Genomic DNA, 20,003 nt, shown 5'->3' on the forward strand with positions numbered 1-20,003 from the left:
ATCTTTTGGTCATTACTTATCCTTAAACAAAATTGTGCTTAAGGATAAATAATATCCTCAGAGCAAACTTTGTTTCAAAGCTAGCTCGTCCATCTGAAAGCATCAATAGTTTCTTGGGCTTCATGCTATATCTGAGTGAAGGAGTGGACAATGCAGAGTTGCTTCAGTATGCACTGGGGTAGATTCATCTGACTGAATTGTGATTAACTCTGCCATTGACAGTCCCAAGCCCAGCTGTGAAAGCAGAAGGGTTGAGCATGGAGTGAGCAACCCCATCCTGTAAAATCCCAGGGCTACAGAAACACCAACAGAAACTCCAAAGACCTCACTCATGGAAGAGGAAGTATCATTGCCTGGAAGACGTATGAAGTTGTGTGGTGAAAGCAGAAGCCACAGGGTTGATCAACCTTCAGTCCAGGACAGGGGAGCAGACGTCAGCGGCCCATGTCCCAGTAGGAGTAATGGACTAAAGAAGAAGAAAACTCCGACATTGTGACAGAAAATGAACAGGAATGGGAGGGAGTTAACATCTGCGCCAGGGTTAAAGTCTTGTGGTGGGTTGCTTAAGGTTTCCAAGATCCAGTCTTACTCCGTACCCCTTGTATCAAATCCCACACCCATGGCCTGAGTTTAACATTGCTCGGAAGCAGCTTGACTCTCAAACCCACCATTCTGCTTCTTCAGCAGGTCCTCCTTCTGGTCTTCATGGACCTCAGGGGGTTTGATCTGGGTCACCAACTCAGGCTCGATATCATGGCTGTAACTGACATAGAACATCCGGCAGTTACAGCGCGAGATGATCCTCTGCACCTGCTGCGGCTGATAGCCTTCGGCAGGGAGGTTCCAGTCTGAAGGAAGAGAAACCAAGTGCACAGTTAATCAGCCAGAACTGATAAAAGTTCCACTCCCAGTAAACTGCCAAGCCCTTCTGTATCCATCTGTAATTGGGAAGGCAACTCCCTCCAAGGAAAATACAGGCTTGGGAGTGAAGTTCCCTTTCCCATCACATACTCCCAGGATCAGAGTGAAGCTCCCCCCACACCGTCCCATCACACACTCCCAGGATCAGAGTGAAGCTCCCTCCACACCGTCCCATCACACACTCCCGGGGTCAGAGTGAAGCTCCCCCCACACTGTCCCATCACACACTCCCAGGATCAGAGTGAAGCTCCCCCCACACCGTCCCAGCACACACTCCCGGGGTCAGACACAGAGTGAATCTCCCTCCGCACCGTCCCATCACACACTCCCGGGGTCAGACACAGAGTGAATCTCCCTCCACACCGTCCCATCACACACTCCCGGGGTCAGACACAGAGTGAATCTCCCTCCACACCGTCCCATCACACACTCCCGGGGTCAGACACAGAGTGAATCTCCCTCCACACCGTCCCATCACACACTCCCGGGGTCAGACATAGAGTGAAACTCCCTCCACACCGTCCCATCACACACTCCCGGGGTCAGACACAGAGTGAAACTCCCTCCACACCGTCCCATCACACACTCCCGGGGTCAGACACAGAGTGACTCTCCCTCCTCACCGTCCCATCACACACTCCCGGGGTCAGACACAGAGTGAATCTCCCTCCACACCGTCCCATCACACACTCCCGGGGTCAGACATAGAGTGAAACTCCCTCCACACCGTCCCATCACACACTCCCGGGGTCAGACACAGAGTGAATCTCCCTCCACACCGTCCCATCACACACTCCCGGGGTCAGACATAGAGTGAAACTCCCTCCACACCGTCCCATCACACACTCCTGGGGTCAGACACAGAGTGAATCTCCCTCCACACCGTCCCAATTCAACTCCCCCCCCCCCCCCCCCCCACACCGTCCCAGTGCAATTCCCCCCACACCGTCCCAGTGCAATTCCCCCCACACCGTCCCAGTGCAATTCCCCCCACACCGTCCCATCACACACTCCCGGGGTCAGACACAGAGTGAATCTCCCTCCACACCTTCCCATCACAAACTCCCGGGGTCAGACACGGAGTGAATCTCCCTCCACACCGTCCCATCACACACTCCTGGGGTCAGACACAGAGTGAATCTCCCTCCACACCGTCCCATCACACACTCCCGGGGTCAGACACTGAGTGAATCTGCCTGCACACCGTCCCATCACACATTCCAGGGGTCAGACACACAGAGTGAAGCTCCCCCCACACCGTCCCATCACACACTCCCGGGATCAGAGTGAATCTCCCCCCACACCGTCCCATCACACACTCCCGGGGTCAGACACAGAGTGAATCTCCCTCCACACCGTTCCATCACACACTCCCGGGGTCATACACAGAGTGAATCTCCCTCCACACCATCCCATCACAAACTCCCGGGGTCAGACACAGAGTGAATCTCCCTCCACACCGTCCCATCACACACTCCCGGGGTCAGACACAGAGTGAATCTCCCTCCACACCGTCCCATCACACACTCCCGGGGTCAGACACAGAGTGAATCTCCCTCCACACCGTCCCATCACACACTCCCGGGGTCAGACACAGAGTGAATCTCCCTCCACACCGTCCCATCACACACTCCCAGGGTCAGACACAGAGTGAATCTCCCTCCACACTGTCCCATCACACACTCCCGGGGTCAGACACAGAGTGAATCTCCCCCCACACCGTCCCATCACACACTCCCAAGGTCAGACACAGAGTGAATCTCCCCCCACACTGTCCCATCACACACTCCCGGGGTCAGACACAGAGTGAATCTCCCCCCACACTGTCCCATCACACACACCCGGGGTCAGAGTGAAGCTCCCCCCACACCGTCCCATCACACACTCCCGGGGTCAGACACAGAGTGAATCTCCCCCCACACTGTCCCATCACACACACCCGGGGTCAGAGTGAAGCTCCCCCCACACCGTCCCATCACACACTCCCAGGATCAGAGTGAAGCTCCCCCCACACCGTCCCATCACATACTCCCAGGATCAGAGTGAAGCTCCCCCCACACCGTCCCATCACACACTCCCGGGGTCAGACACAGAGTGAATCTCCCCCCACACCGTCCCATCACATACTCCCAGGATCAGAGTGAAGCTCCCCCCACACCGTCCCATCACACACTCCCGGGGTCAGACACAGAGTGAATCTCCCTCCACACCGTCCCATCACACACTCCCGGGGTCAGACACAGAGTGAATCTCCCTCCACACCGTCCCATCACACACTCCCGGGGTCAGAGTGAAGCTCCCCCCACACCGTCCCATCACACACTCCCAGGATCAGAGTGAAGCTCCCCCCACACCGTCCCATCACACACTCCCGGGATCAGAGTGAATCTCCCCCCACACCGTCCCATCACACACTCCCGGGGTCAGACACAGAGTGAATCTCCCTCCACACCGTCCCATCACACACTCCCGGGGTCAGACACAGAGTGAATCTCCCTCCACACCGTCCCATCACACACTCGCGGGGTCAGAGTGAAGCTCCCCCCACACCGTCCCATCACACACTCCCAGGATCAGAGTGAAGCTCCCCCCACACCGTCCCATCACACACTCCCAGGATCAGAGTGAAGCTCCCCCCACACCGTCCCATCACACACTCCCAGGATCAGAGTGAAGCTCCCCCCACACCGTCCCATCACACACTCCCGGGGTCAGACACAGAGTGAATCTCCCTCCACACCGTCCCATCACACACTCCCGGGGTCAGAGTGAAGCTCCCCCCACACCGTCCCATCACACACTCCCAGGATCAGAGTGAAGCTCCCTCCACACCGTCCCATCACACACTCCCGGGGTCAGACACAGAGTGAAGCTCCCCCCACACCGTCCCATCACACACTCCCGGGGTCAGACACAGAGTGAATCTCCCCCCACACCGTCCCATCACACACTCCCGGGATCAGAGTGAATCTCCCCCCACACCGTCCCATCACACACTCCCGGGGTCAGACACAGAGTGAATCTCCCTCCACACCGTCCCATCACACACTCCCGGGGTCAGACACAGAGTGAATCTCCCTCCACACCGTCCCATCACACACTCCCGGGGTCAGAGTGAAGCTCCCCCCACACCGTCCCATCACACACTCCCAGGATCAGAGTGAAGCTCCCCCCACACCGTCCCATCACACACTCCCAGGATCAGAGTGAAGCTCCCCCCACACCGTCCCATCACACACTCCCAGGATCAGAGTGAAGCTCCCCCCACACCGTCCCATCACACACTCCCAGGATCAGACACAGAGTGACTCTCCCTCCACACCGTCCCATCACACACTCCCAGGATCAGACACAGAGCGACTCTCCCTCCACACCGTCCCATCACACACTCCCGGGGTCAGACACAGAGTGAATCTCCCTCCACACTGTCCCATCACACACTCCCGGGGTCAGACACAGAGTGAATCTCCCTCCACACCGTCCCATCACACACTCCCGGGATCAGACACAGAGTGAATCTCCCTCCACACCGTCCCATCACACACTCCCGGGGTCAGACACAGAGTGAATCTCCCTCCACACCGTCCCATCACACACTCCCGGGGTTAGACACAGAGTGAAACTCCCTCCACACCGTCCCATCACACACTCCTGGGGTCAGACAGAGAGTGAATCTCCCTCCACACCGTCCCATCCCACACTCCCAGGATCAGAGTGAAGCTCCCCCCAGACCGTCCCATCACACACTCCCAAGGTCAGACACAGAGTGAATCTCCCTCCACACTGTCCCATCACACACCCCCGGGGTTAGACACAGAGTGAAACTCCCTCCACACCGTCCCATCACACACTCCCGGGGTCAGACACAGAGTGAAACTCCTTCCACACCGTCCCATCACACACTCCCGGGGTCAGACACAGAGTGAATCTCCCTCCACACCGTCCCATCACACACTCCTGGGGTCAGTCACAGAGTGAAACTCCCTCCACACTGTCCCATCACACACTCCCGGGGTCAGACACAGAATGAAACTCCCTCCACACACTCCCCGAGCTCAGACACAGAGTAAAACTCCCTCCACACCGTCCCATCACACACTCCTGGGGTCAGACACAGAGTGAATCTCCCTCCACACCGTCCCATCACACACACCTGGGGTCAGACACAGAGTGAATCTCTCCACACTGTAATGGTCGTTAATAGGACATTCCTAGTTAGCCGCTCCCACATGGGAGGAGTTCCCATACTGTACAAGCAGAGTGATCAATAAAGTTCAGTTGAATGTCCTGCATGCTGGCATCTTGGTGTGCTCTGCACTCTCCCTCAATATCAAACATAAGATGGTGTCAGAAGTGGTTGATCATCAATAAGTTGGTGCTACAGGCCAGCTAAAAGTCCCAACAAGAGAGAATTTACGCATTTATCTATGAAAAATATTCAGAGACTTATCAACCTAAAGTGCCTTTGCTAGTATGCTAAATTGTATGCACCATGAGGCTGATCTCAGTCCTGGCCAGGGCTAGGCAACGCCTTCAATCTACACTCAAAAGTGGATATATTTGTAATGATCTGTGGGCCACTAGCATCAAGACACAGACACAGTAGAAAAGTCAAACTCTCAGGGAGAGAAAAGACTACTTTTGTAGTCCAAATTAATAAATAAACAAACAAACAGGAAAATGGAGCAAATACCTACCTAATCTACTTACCTAATAAAAGCCCTCCCCAAGGCACTCAAAAACAGTTCCTCAGGAAGTCAAAGAAGACCATGATTCAGATGGAGAGAGAATCTTCCTTGGGGCTCTAGACAAGACTGGTGTACTACCATTCAGTTTCAAAATGAAGTAGTGATGTTCAACATGGACACTAGGGCAGATGTCACAGCCGTCTCCCAATGTCTGTTCACAAAACTGGCGAAGAGAACAGACATTAGCTAAACCCGACAAAGGAAGTGCTCATGGGGCACTCAATATGAAAGGAATGTTTCCTACTTCCTTCCATAAAAATAAGGAACAGTTCAAAGAGGATGTCTACGTTGTCCAGAATCTCTTCTCATCATGACTGGGACGACGTGCCATCGAGAAGCTGAACCTTATTGCAAGGATGGATTCACTAAACAACATTCACTGGAGTTGTTTGCAGGCTTGGGGTACCTTATCCAGCTGAGGCTAGGAGTGACGCCCTACTCTCTGACCACCGCGAGACATATACCCGTTGAGGAACCAAGTCAAAGGTGAAATTGACATCATAACTAGAATGAATAGACCTACTGACTAGTGTGTGGGCATTGTTCTTGTTCCTTAGCCAGATGGCGCAGTTGAGGATTTGTGTTGAATAATGCAGTGAGGCAAGAGAAGTTTACTCTGCCCTCTGTTAAGCACACATTGGGTATGCAGGGTGGAACAAAGTTCTTCACCAAACTGGATGCAAACTTGGGGTTCTGGCAGATCTGTTTAGCTCCTGAGTCACGGAAGCTTATAACCTTTATCATACCATTCAGACGATATCTCATCAGCCCGAACTCTTTCAGATGAGGATGAAGAAAATTTTGGAAGGAGTAGTGACGATACACTCATCTTTGGAGGCTTAAGTGTGGAACATGTCAATTGACTGGAAGCTGCCTTGGAGAAACTGAAACAGGCTGGAATTGCCTGAACAAAAAGAAATGTGAATTTGCGAAGTTGGAGGTGATATTCTTAGGCCACCCACTGTCCTTAGAGGGAGTGAAACCAGATTCAGACAAGCAGGCAGGAGTTCGGAACATGGAACAACCCATCAGAGATCTGCAGTTTCCTTGGCGTGGTAAACCAGCTGGGAAATTTCATTCCAGATTTGGCAGAGAGTAAAGCCACTCTGTGACCACCTTCTCTCAGAGAAACATTTGGAGCTGGGATGTGCCACAGGTGAAGTCATTCTCATCACTTAAAACAGAGCTCAATTCTCTGCCAACATTGGATTTCTTTGATCTGAACAAAGCAACCTAGGTCTCAGCACACGCGCATGCACTACTGCAGTGGTGTATGGAAACTGGTGGTGTAGGACTGACTCCTACTTATCAGCTTTGAAAAAGAGAACACAGCTCATGTGTGGGCTTGTGAACTGTTCAGCTGCTACTCAATAGGCACAAAATTCCTACTTGAAACAGACCACAAGCCACTTGTCAGCCTCCTCGGCTCGAAACTCTTAGATGACCTAACTCCACATCTGCAAAGATTCAGAGTGAGGCTCCTGATACTGTTATGACATTGAACATGGCCTTGGCAAATCTTTTACAACACCGGACACTCTGTCGAGGATGTCATGCAGAAGTGAGTGGCCAAAAGCTGACTCTGCCCTCATGGAGGATACCACCGTCTACTTAGCACAGAGTAAATGACAGAATTCCTGTGAGTTGATAAAGGACAAAATCTGCAGCAAGGTCATGCAATACTGTGAGCGTGGATGGCCAGCTGTTCCAAAATGAGCTCACCAACTCAAACCTTACTGGCTTCAAAAAGACACACTCACCACTCTTGACGGTTTTCTGCTAAAGGGCTCCAGACTCATCAATCCTGCTTCTATGCAAGTCAAAATCATCAGTCAAATCCACCAAGGACATCAAGGCATCAACAAATGTTGTCTAAGAGCAAGGCAATCCGTGTGCTGGCCAGGTCTGAGCACACAGCTGGGAGATTAAGTAAAGCAATGTGAAGCAAGCAGAAACCTGCACAAAAATCATGTTGAACCCCTCTGTCCCACAGGATTCCCAAACTCTCAATGCAAAATTACAGGCACGGACATTTTCAAGTTAAAGAGAGCCAAATATCCTCTCACTGGGGATTACTACTCATGGAATGTTGAGGTGTCCAAGCTGTCCTCTACTCCTCAGCAGCAGCTGTACAGCACGTGACAGCTGTATCCGGTTTCCATGGAAAACCAGGGACACTAGTGTCAGACGACGGTCCATACTTCGGCTGCTCAGAATTCAAAGCCTTGGCTAGGGACTACGAGTTCAAACACTAGACAAGCTGTCCACAGTACCCACAGGTAAATGGAGAAGCAGAAAGAGCAGTGCTAACTGTTGAGAGTCTCCTACTGAAAGTAAAAGATCCTGACAAAGCACTGCTAGCTTATCGCTCCACATCGCTTGCACACGGCTACAGCCCATCACAGATTGAGAGCAATCCTGCCCTTTCTTCTTTCCCTTCTCCAACCTCACTTTCCAGACTCAGACAAAGTGAGAAACTTTGAGACAATGCAACGTGAGAAAACAAAGATCATGTACAATCTCAGGCACAGAGCAAAATCTTTGTTGCCGCTCAGGAGTGGTAAAGCTGTTTGGGTTTCAGACAGGTTCACCAAAGCAACACTAGTCCAGCAGCATGCACCACGACCAGAATATCAGGCGAACAGGTGTGCAGCCAAAGTCACTAATGGTAGAGAAAGAAATAGAGTGGCTGATCCTAATGACGAGGACCACTTACCTGAGGTGGACATGCTGTTCAAGAATCTCCAACACTCCAACACTTCCAGGAACCTATACCAGATCGGGTCATTTATTTATCCCACCACAGAGACATACTAATAGCTTAGGGCATGTGATTAAAGAAAGAGAATAATCCTCTCACTTTGCCAGGGTGTTCAGGCTGTCTACCCTGACCTCCATTAGAATAAATGTTTTGACAAAATAAGAGATACTAAAGACAGGAACTGGTGAAAAATAAGGATGAAAAACCCAGACTGAGAGACTGGTAAAAACAAAGAGAAAGACAGGTATAATATAGGCGATTCTTCTTTATGCTTATGTAGGAGCATAAGTTATGAATTATGGGTAAAGTGAACTGATTCACTCAATTTCAGTAACCAATTTCAATGCAGTTCTGTGGACAATAAATACGTACCTAGTTTTTCTTTTCTTCCTAGAAGGGGAGATGTAGTGGTAATTTATAGGTTATTCCTATGCCACTCAGTCACATGGGAGGAGTTCAGCGATTCAAGCAGAGTGATCAGTAAAGTTCAGTTGAATAACCTGCATGCTGGGGACTAGGTGTGATCAGCACTATCCCTCAGTATCAAACACAACACATACCATCCCATCACATACCCACAGGGTCAGACACAGGGTAAAACTCCTTCTATATCATCCTGTTACACACTCACCATCCCATCACACACTCCTGGGGTCAGACACAGAGTGACATTCTGTCTACACCACCCTATCATGTTGTCCTGGGAACAAACACAGAGTGAAGCTCCCTTTACACAATCCCATCACACACTCCTGGGTCAATATTCTGTTTCTCAGTGATTAGTAATTTCCCCAGGAAAAACTTTCTTACAAAGCTACCACCTCCATTTGAGAGCACCCACTGATGTTTTTGTGGGCCTGACAACGTATCAAAGTGAAGGTGTTTTAACAAGGCAGTGTAGTCTCAGTACTATTTATTTATTGAGATATAGCATGGAACAGGCCCTTCCAGATGTTTGAACCATGTCATCCAGCAATCAACTGATTTAATCCTAGCCTAATCACAGGAGCATTTATAATGATCAGTTAATCTACCAGCCATCCATCTTTGGACTGTGGGATGAAACTGGAGCACCCAGAGGAAACTCACACGGTCACGGGGAGAATGTACAAACAGCGAAGGGAATTGAACCCAGGTCACGGATACTGTAAAGTGTTATGCTATCCACTACATTACTGCTGTGTCTGAATGGGCAGGTTCACCTGAACTAAGTGATTAAGCAACACTCAAAACTGTGACCTTGTAACTAAGGGGTGAGAAGGAGTGAACAAGAATGGGAGGAAGCTACCCTCTGGGTCAGGGCGAATGCCTTGTGGTGGGTTGTGTAGGTGAGATCCGGTGCATGCTGCAAGCTATATAGGGCGTTACTGCCACGTGCTGGAGATTTCTCTGTTGCTACCGAATGCCCACAGCACCTTCCTCTCACCTGTTGTCGTGCTGACCATCCCTCCCACAGCCTGTCCACTCTCCATCAGTTCTGCCACAGAGTCCAGGTTCCGGGTGCGATGCTCTTCGATGTTTTTGACCTGAAGAGCAAACGTGAGTAATTAAATGGTGTTTGTCTGTTGGCATCTATTAGCAACAGACAACAAATGCTGAATTTATTTCCAGGATGCTTCATTAGGAGGGCTTTTCCCAGTTTTCTCACATGGGTGAAAGGAGGTTTTACTACAAGGCTGGAAGTCTGCTGGGAAGTCAAAGGGCCAACGTCTGTGAGTCTGAGTTGACTGGAGGCTGAAGACCAGGGCTTGAAGGACTGCACACGTTTGTGGGCAAGAGGGAGAAACGGGGTTGAAGGACTGTGTATGTACATGGGCAAGAAGAGAGAAAAGGGGCCTAACCCAATCTTGGGGCAATTTTCAATTTACCTGCAAACTGGTACATCTTTGGATGTGGGAGGAAACCAGAGCACCCAGAGGACATCCACAGTCACTGGAAGGACATCCAAACTTCTTATAGATGGCATTGGAATAAAACTCCGAACTCTAACACACCAAGCTGTAAATGTTGCATTAGCCATTATGCTACTGTGTTTAAAGTTGAAAGTAAATTTATTATCAAAATACATATTTGTCACCATATATTACACTGAGATTCATTTTCTTGCGGGTGTTCATAGTAAAACAAAGAAATACAATAGAATTAATGAAAAACCATACACAAAGACTGACAAACAACTAACGTGATTTATCACATGTACATCAAAACATACAGTGAAATGTGTCATTTACAATAAAAACCAACACTCTAGGACATGCTGGTAGCAGCCTGCAAAGACATCCTGCCCTTTTTGTTTTGGTGCTTGTCGTGTTCAGCCAAGCAATGTGGACGTCTTCCGTTGACACTGAAATGTGCGGCAACACTTGCAAGCTACCCCTAGCATGTCCTTGAGTGTTCATGCAAATGACACATTTCACTGTGTGTTTTTATGTACGTGTCATAAATAAATCTGAATTTGCCCAATGGGAGAGGCTGCAAAAGAGGTTCACCATGATGCTGTCTGGATTAGAGAGTACGAGCGATAAGCAGACATTGGACAAACATGGGTTGTTTTCTTTGGAGTGACAAAACCTGACAGAGGTTTATAGAATTATGAAAGGCATGGAGAGGTAGACAGTCAGAATCTTTTCCCCAGGGTAGAAATGTTGAATAGAGAACATGTGTTTAAGATTAAAGGAAATTTAAGGGGCAAGTGGCTGCAATGGGCTGCCATAAGTGGTAGTGGAGTCAAATGTGACAGTGATGTTTAGGTTTTTAAACAGGTATGAATATGCAAAGAATGGAGGGAAATGGATCATATGCAGGGAAAAGAGATTTAGATTGAAGATAGCTTCATTTGTCATGTGTACATCAAAACATACAGCGAAATATGTAGCTTATGTCAATGACCAACTCAGTCCAAGAATGCTTTGGAGACAGCCCACCAGTGTTTCAATTCTTCTGGCACCAACGCAGCATGCTTATAATTTACTAACCCTAACCCATACATCTTGGGAAACCGGAGCACCTGGATGAAACCCACATGGTCATGGGGAGTATGTACAAACTCCTCACAGACAGCAGTGGGAATTGCACCCAGGTCAAGGGCACTCTAAAACATTCTGCTAACCATTACATTACCATGCCACCAGCTAGCTTAGTGTAATTGGGTATCATTTTCAACGTTGACAATGTGGGCCAATTGAGCTGATCCTGCTCTGCTTGTTCAACTGAGATGGGGAAGTGGGGAGAATACTAAGGGCTGGGGTACAGGAAAAGCCAGTGGAGAACAGCACACCAGTTAAAGTGAGTGATCCTAAACCTGAGTGGATAACTTCACTCGCCATAACTGAATTGATCCATAACCGATGGATTCTACAACTCATACTCTCAGTATTATTGTCTATTTATTTACAGTTTATTGTCTTTGCATATTATTCGAGTCTTTGTGTGCAGTTTTTTCATTGATTCCATTGTATTAGTTTTTTCTACTGTCAATTCCTGCAAGAAAATCAATCTCCGGATAGCATGTGGTGACGTATATGTACTTTGATAGTAAATTTACTTTGGACTTTGAAATGCTGACCCACTAAGCTCACCTCTAACCATAGCTGGCGCTCCTCATTCTCCGCAGGGTTGGTCTCCATGGTGGCAAAGTACTGCATACCATCCAGCAGGCAGGTCCAGGTGGCCTTTTGCTTGAGGGTGTCATTGTACCAGGCTGGGTGGTACAGGCACTGCATCAGCTGTGCCTTGGCAGCACTTACAAAGACACAGCCTACTGTCTCAGCACCTCTTAACATCACCTAAGGGGCAGAGGTGGACAGATCAGAGAGTACATGTCATGACATATCAAAGGCAACAGGGTAAGAAATAGGGTCAAAGAACAATAAGCACTAAAAGATGGATGAGGTGTCAAGAGAGTGAGGCGGAGGGGGGTAATGGTGAGGTGGAAGAAAGTAGATAGAAGGGGAATGAACATGCACACACAAAATGCAGGAGGAACTCAGCAGGTCAGACAGCACCTATGGAAAGGAATAAACTGTCAACATTTCAAGCCTAAACCCTTCATCAGGACAGGAAAAGAAGAGAGCAGAAGCCAGGAAAAGAAAGGTGGGAGAAGAGGAGTACAAGCTGGCACATAATAGGGGAAGCCTGCTGAGGGGGAAGGAGGGAAAGTGGGGGGAGGGAGGGAGGAGTAAGAAACTGGAAGGCGATAGATGGAAGGAGGAATCTGATAGGAGAAGAGAGTGGACCATGGAGGAAAGGGAAGGAGGAGGGGAACCTGAAAGGCAATGGGCATGCAAGAAGAGATGACAGGATAATGAGGGGTGGGGGGAGAATTTATCTGAAAGTACAGAAGTCGATGTTTATGCCATCAGGTTGGAGGCTACACAGACTGAATATGAGGTGTTGCTCCTCCAATCTGAGTTTGGCCCCATTAGGGTAGTAGAGGAGGCCACGGACAGACGTGTCAGAATGGGAATGTGAAGTCAAAGTCGAATGGGTGGTCACTCTGAAAACCTACATCTTGCGACGGATGAACTGAAGGTGCTCAACAACGTGGTCTCCCGACTGACGTCAGGTCTTACTGATGAAGAGGCCAGACCTAGAGCGCCGGATATAGTGGACAACCCCGATAGACTTGCTAGTGAATTGTTATCTCACCTGGAAGGACAGTTTGGGGTTCTGAATGGTTGTGTGGGAAGCTGTGTAGAGAGCCCAGGGAGTGAAATGAGAGAAAATTAATGGTGGGGAGGGAGAGAGGAGATGTAGAGGGAGCTTCTTTCCTTGGGGCATTGGCATGTTTCTCTCAGAGACCCCTCCAGCAATCACTCTACCTGGGAGTTCACCAGCTCGATCATCCAGTTCCGGTTTAACACATCACCTGTTTGACAGGCTACGATCCCGTACAGCTGGTCACACACCCCAGAGTCCTCCTCTGTGAAAACGACAAACCTGTCTGTCTCCTCGATCAGCTTCTGTAACATGGAGGCACCTGGGGCAATGAACGGAGAGGTGGTGTCAAGAGAAGGGTGTATGCGTTTCTTCCCCCTCCTTCCAGAGACCCAAGGAGTCACACAACACATCAGAGACAACTAAGGATTAACTCCTTTGATGCAGTAAATGTGAACAGTAGGAGCCCATAAACTACAACATGGTAATTAATGCATGAAGCAGCTTCACAGATGTGTCAAGGGGTAAATACTGGCGCCAGCTCTACCTGTAGGACCCAAAAGAATTATTACAACCACACAAGAGAGCGGGGGTGGGGGGGGGGGGCTTGAGTTAAAGACTGTCCAACAGTGTGATGCTCCCTTAATATTGCACTGGAAACAAGCCTAGAATATGTCATAGTATTAAATGGCATGGGGACAGGTCCTCCAACCCATTGAGTCCACACTGAACACTTTGTGGAGAATGCAGGGCCCCCTCACCTCCTCTTGCTGCCTCTCCACGCAACCGCCCCTCCTCTCTGTTCACCGGCCCTTCCTGTGGTTTTGGTTCCTGTTTCTCCTCATCTGTGCTGGAGGCAGCATGTAGTGGCGGTGGCCGTTTCGGTTTTTTGGTCTGCAAGTCGATGTCAATCTTTAATCCCTTCAGCGCCTCAGTAGATAGGTTACGCTTCAGCACGGCTGCCTTCTTGTACCCATCATAGAGGCCGAATGCCACCGTGCGGTTGGTTGGGGTCCATGATGCTCGGAGGTCAACCAGGCAAAGTCTGTGGGTGTAACCTTCCTCCTCCTTCACAGATAGCTCCTAAACAAGCAGAAACACAGCACACAGCTCAACCCATGATCAACTACGTGGCCCATGCACAGTCTCAGTACAACTGTACGCACAGTCCAGGTATAACCGTAGGATTCAAATAGCCCTGATACAACCACACTACCCACACACAATCCCAGTACAACTCATGGGGAACAGATGGGCTTGGTACAATCTTCTTCCCTCTCTCTCTTCTTACACCATAACCTCCTTCTCCCCCATGTGATACTCGCAAGTGTATGTTGATTCATCTTAACTGGCACATTGTGAGTAGGAAAGATTAGCAAAATATAACAACAACAACAAATAATATTAGAATAAACTTCATAACATCCAGCAGTCATTGACCTGCTGAAGTTTTCTGGGTGGTTAGTGGTTTTCTCAGAACAGGCACCGTGGCCAAGAGGTTATGAGCACATTAACCACAGAGCTTGTCCTCCTTGTAGTGGCTAGCATGTATCCACTTAATTTTGCCTTCTTTTACTGCCGAGTCAGTAATTAACAGCACTTGATAAGGACTATCCCATCGAGGTCCCAGTGGATCCTTGTGCAGATTCTTAATCAATACCCACTGACCAGGAATCAGGATATGTCTGCCTTCCCATGGATTACTCCAAGCAGGAGAAGCCTTCTGAGAAGCAGGCTGTACAGCTTTGGTTAAATTAACACAATAGTTAACTAAACTATCTGCCATAATGTGTACATCAGCCTCTCTCAGAACGAGGGCTCCTGGCAGTGACGTAGGTGCCCTGTTATCACCTCAAATGGACTTAGTTTAATGTTTTTGTTTGTAGTTGTTCTGATGCTACACAAGACTACAGGAAAAGCTGTAGGCCATGGTGCACCCTCATGATACTTAGTCAACCATTCTTTGATGGTTCCATTTATTTGTTCCACTTGTCCTGATGAATATGGATGATGTGGACATTGAAAACACCATTCAATGTCCATCAATTGACATAATTCCAGACAAACATTCCCAGTGAAATGCATTCTTTGGTCAGAGTCGATGTGACATGGCAATCTCCATCTGGGAGTATAGTCCTTGATCAGTTTTTGCTCTGTGTGTGGCAGTGGCTTTCCTTGTTGAAATAGCTTCCACCCATCTTGAAAACTTGTCTATTATTGCCAGTACATTTGAGCATTTATGACACTTTGGCAAAGAAATATAGTCCACTTGTAAGTGTAAAAATGGACTAGGTGGGCAAGAGCACTTAATTGTGGTGCCTTTGCTGCTTCAGGATTTTTTTTACTGGCATATCATGCATCTTTCACAGATATGTTGAACTTGTGCCCCACACTTTGGATTCCATCACCATTGAGAGAATATGATTGGCATCTTTTGCACTCCAATGTGTCCTAGAGAGTGTATTTGCTGTGCCAGGTAATCTCGTAAGTTCATCTGAGATACAGTGTTCAGATTTATTTCCATAATTCCGAAGGCGGTATAGCAGTTACGTTATGGTTTATCACCCTTTTTCATTTTAAATCGGTTAAGTACAAGTGAACATTATACACGTGTCATAATTGAGTAGCCTCTTAATTGGCTTATCTCTACCATAGGAATTTCTGTTATCTCGAGTATAAGGGTGATAGATCTTTCCAAAGTGCCATTAAATCTCTTTAATTTCTCATCTCTCATCTGCCTTGTATCACTGTTACTTTATCTGCTTAGTATCTGTCCTGTGTTTAAAGTTTAAATGATCGTGAAAAATCAAATTTTCTCGCTCATTCCTCAACACCTAAAAGAACTCAGGGATCGAAAATTACTGAGATCCAACAAGTGGTTGAGTAATAGCTGTTAATTTTAATTAGCAATGGTTTTATCTTCAGCATTGTGTGTCTTCACTCCCTTGGTCTTCACTGGAGCAAGATGTGACATAGCTGTCAATCTTATTGTTTCATCACTGTCAGCCTCACTTGAGTTGCTAGGGGCACTGTAGAGTCCACATCATGTCCATCCTGTAATTCCTTGGAGTTCAGACGGTGTTGCTGTCTCAGAGGACTGTCCAATATGAGCTGTAATGACCCCTATGAGCCTTTCAGCTGTTCTTACAGTCCCTTATAAGGACTTCCAGTCCAATGCTTGATTGCTCCCATACCAGACGGAGATGCAACTTGTCAGGATGCTCTCAATGGTGTTCCTACAAAATACAGTTAAGTGGGGGGCGAGGGTGGGTAAGAGCCTCACACGTCTCAATCTCCTTAGGAAGTGGAGACGCTGTGCTGCCTTCCTGTTCAGGAAGACATTAAGGAACCAGGTGAGGTCATCTATGATGTGAACTCTCAGGAACTTGATGCATTGAACTTTCTCTTTGGTGAAGCCATATATTTAGAGAAGGGGATGGTTCATCTGCACCTTCCTGAAGTCCACCAAGATTTCTTTGGGCTTCTCCACCTTCAGACTTGGGTTGTTCTTCTCACACCAGTCTATCAGCCACTCCACTTCCTCTCTGTACTCCATCTTTTCATCGTTGTTGATGAGGCCAACCACTGTTGTGTCATCTGCAAACCTGATGACTTGGTTTGAGCTGGATCCTGCGACAGTCATACTTCAAGCAGTGTGAACAGCAGCAAGCTAAGCACACAGCCCTGGGGAGTGCCAGTGCTCAGCATAATGGGAATAGAGACAACGCTGCCAACATAGACTGACTGTGACCTTTCTTTTAAGAAACCCAGGATCCAGTTGCAGATCGAAATGTTGAGACCCAGTGAGGACAATTACTCCACCAGTTTCTGGGGTATGATGGTGTTAAACATCAAACTGACCTTGATAAACAGCAGCCTGACCTAAGATACTCCATTTTCCAGGTGGTACAGGGCAGATTGGAGGGCAGAGGCTACTGCATCATCAGTGGATTGATTTGAGTGGTAGGTGAACCAGAAAGGGTCCAATGTAACTGGAAGTAAGGCTTTAATGTACTCCATGACTAGTTGCTCAAAGTATTTCAAAATGGTTGATGTTAATACCACTGGATGATAGTCATTTAGGCAGGTTACTGTCACCTTTGGCACTGGATTGATGGTTGCCACCTTGAAAACCAAGGGGACAACACCTCCAGAGAGGTGTTGAATATACCCATCAGTACCTCAGTCTTTCAGAACCCTACCTGGTACATCACTACTGGGTATTGATAGTAGATGATCAGCCATGATCTCAGAATGGCGGTACAGGCTCGAAGGGCCGAATGGTCTACTTCAGCACCTATTGTCTATTGTCTATCACTGGGCCCTGCAGCTTTACGTGGGTTGACTCTGGCCAGGGTCTTCCTCACCTCAGCTTCAGCCAGATGGAATGTCTTCTCCCCTGAAGGGAGGAGAGCCTTCCTCGCCAGCAGTTTGTTCTGTGCATCAAACCAGGCATAAATGATATTCAGCCTGTTGAGGAGTGAGGCATCCTGGTCACTGATGTACAAGGTACACATGTAGTCTGTAATCCTCTGAATTCCCTGCCTCATGTGTCTTGTGTCCCAGGTATCGCAGAAGTGGTTGTAAATTCTCCAAGAATGCTCCCGTTTCCCCTTCCTGATGGAGCAGGAAAGCACAGTTCTTGCTTCCCTGTCCTGAGAGCTGTCACATCTCCCAATCTAAAGACAAGATTCACAGTCCCTCAGCTGTGCACAGATGTCTGCAGTAAGCCATGGCTTCTGATTTGCCTTCATATGGATGTGTTTTGTGATAATAGCATCCTCAGTACACTTCACGATGTTGCTGGGCACAGAATACACATATCTCTTAATGTTAACATAGCTGCCATAGGTAGCAGCCTCCCTGAACATTCTCCAGTTCATGTTTTCAAAGCAGTCCTGCAATACTGAGATTGCCCCTTCAGACCTTTAGAACTAGTTTAACCCATTTGATCAGCAATTTTATGCTGGAATTAGCATTACAGATCAGTGATCTGAGAGCCCAATGTGCGGCTGAGGGACTACTTTATATGCATCTGCTATGTTAGTATAAACCATGTCTAGTGTATTTTCACCTCTTGTAGCAAAACCAACATGCAGGTAGATTTAGACAGGACTGTTTTTAGTTTTGCATGATTAAAATCACCAGTAACGATGAAGATACCATTGGGGTGCTTGGTTTGAACGTTACTGATGATGCTGTAGAGCTCACGCAATGCCTCACTGGCATTAGCAAAGGTGGAGGGGATATACACAGCTATCAACTTAACTGTAGTAAACTCCCTCAGCATACAAAACAGTCTGCACATCACAAAAATAAACTCAGTTATCTGTGAACTGTCACTGCTAAAGCATCTGTACACCAGTCCTTACTTATGTAAATACTGATACTGTTACCATGGGGCTTGCTTAAGATGGCTGGGTTCCTGTCAGCCCAAAATGTGCTGGAACCCTCCAGCTGGATGACCACGTCTAGTATCAAGTTCTGAAGCCAGATTTAGCGAGGATGAGACCGTAGATGTTCTTCATCTCTCAGGCCTAAGTAGTCTAGTTTATTTTCAAGTGAACAGACCTTTGCCAGTAAGAACAATGGGAGAACGAGCCTGACGGGCTTCGATCCAAGTTGCTTCCGTATCCCAGTATCTTACCCCTCCCCTCCACGTTTGCCACCTTCTCTCTACCCCCACCGACCATGGATGACACCTCCCCTCTCACCCACCCCGAGCAGGGTTGCCACCTCCATCCCTCATCACATTTGCCACCTTCCCACCTTGACCATGGTTGCCACCTCCCCTCTACCCCCCCGACCACGGTTGCCACCTCCCTTTTCCCCATAGATACCTCCTCTCACCCCAACCACATTTACCTCCTCTCCCTCCCACATGATTACTTCTCCTCCCTCCTGTTGCTCCAGGATTACGTCTTCCCCACCCGACGACATTACCTCCTCTCCTCCCTCCCCTTGCCCCAGGATTACCACCTCTCCCTCTAACCGCAGTTATCTCTCCTCCCTTCCCCATGGTTACCACCTTCCCTTGCCCCAGGATTACCACCGCTCCCCCCAACCAATTACTCCCCTCCCTCCTACCGCAGTTACCTCCTCCACTTTGTTCTGCCTCTGGTAGTTGAGGGACGAGAGGCTGAGGAGGTGAGTCTTGGTCACCTGTGCGTCCAGCCGCTGCTCGGCGCTCTCTTCCGCAGCTGATGTCATCAGGTAGACAGTGACCAGGTTCAGCTTGCTGTACATCTCAGTGACATTCCACTCCGAGATCGGCCGTCTCAGCACCGAGCCCCCTGCTGAGGCACAGCCTGTCCATGAGTACACAGGGAGAGTGTCCAGGGTTGAGACCCTCCAGTGACCCTACCCCAACACTACCCCACTCCCCACTCAAACCCAGAGAGCAGGGCAAAAGCAGGTTACCCAAATGCTTCCTGGAATGAACTGCGCTGATGGGATAACAAATGGGGAGAGAGGAGGTGGGGGGGGTGGGTGGGCTGAGAGAGGAGGAAGGGAGATGGTGATGGTGAGAGAGGAGGGAAGAGAGGGAGACAGTGATTGGGAGAGAGAAGGGGAGGGAGATGGGGAGACAGGAAGGGAGGGAGATGGTGATGGGGAAGAGAAAGGAAGGGAGATGGTGATGGGGAAGAGCTGGGGAAGACAGATGATGAGGGAGGGTGATGGGCAAAGTAGAGGGAGAAGGAAAGGGAGGAAGATGGTAATGGGAAGATGGGGACGGGGGGAGGGAAACAGCGATGAGGGAAACAGTGGGAGAGAGGAGAAGGAGAGAGCTTCATAGAGGGATAGAACACTACAGCACAGAAACAGGCCCTTCAGCCCATAGTGTCCATGCCAAACCATTAATTTGCCTGGTCCCATCATTGATCTGCACCCAGACTATAACCCTCCATACCCCTCCC

The 20,003-nt window shown here is 48.8% G+C and overlaps 1 protein-coding gene across 4 annotated transcripts in view; it reads right to left on the minus strand.

The window, feature by feature from the left end:
* Positions 1-20,003, minus strand: part of LOC132396156 (bridge-like lipid transfer protein family member 2) — a 110,074-nt gene that overhangs the window by 28,162 nt on the left and 61,909 nt on the right. For 2 of the 4 annotated variants that reach the window (XR_009512882.1, XM_059973689.1), the window contains exons 23-28: positions 19,183-19,394; positions 13,848-14,169; positions 13,251-13,408; positions 12,009-12,215; positions 9,857-9,956; positions 669-848 (exon numbers count right to left, since the gene is read on the minus strand). Coding sequence is in view for 3 of the 4 variants with exons in the window: in XM_059973689.1 (XP_059829672.1) it covers positions 669-848; positions 9,857-9,956; positions 12,009-12,215; positions 13,251-13,408; positions 13,848-14,169; positions 19,183-19,394 (1,179 nt within the window). In the remaining variant the exon portion in view is untranslated. The remainder of the gene's footprint in view (positions 1-668; positions 849-9,856; positions 9,957-12,008; positions 12,216-13,250; positions 13,409-13,847; positions 14,170-19,182; positions 19,395-20,003) is intronic. The other 2 variants (XM_059973691.1, XM_059973690.1) reach the window with 2 other exon arrangements.

This window comes from Hypanus sabinus, chromosome 6, assembly GCF_030144855.1.
Source record: "Hypanus sabinus isolate sHypSab1 chromosome 6, sHypSab1.hap1, whole genome shotgun sequence".
NCBI classification, from domain to species: domain Eukaryota; kingdom Metazoa; phylum Chordata; class Chondrichthyes; order Myliobatiformes; family Dasyatidae; genus Hypanus; species Hypanus sabinus.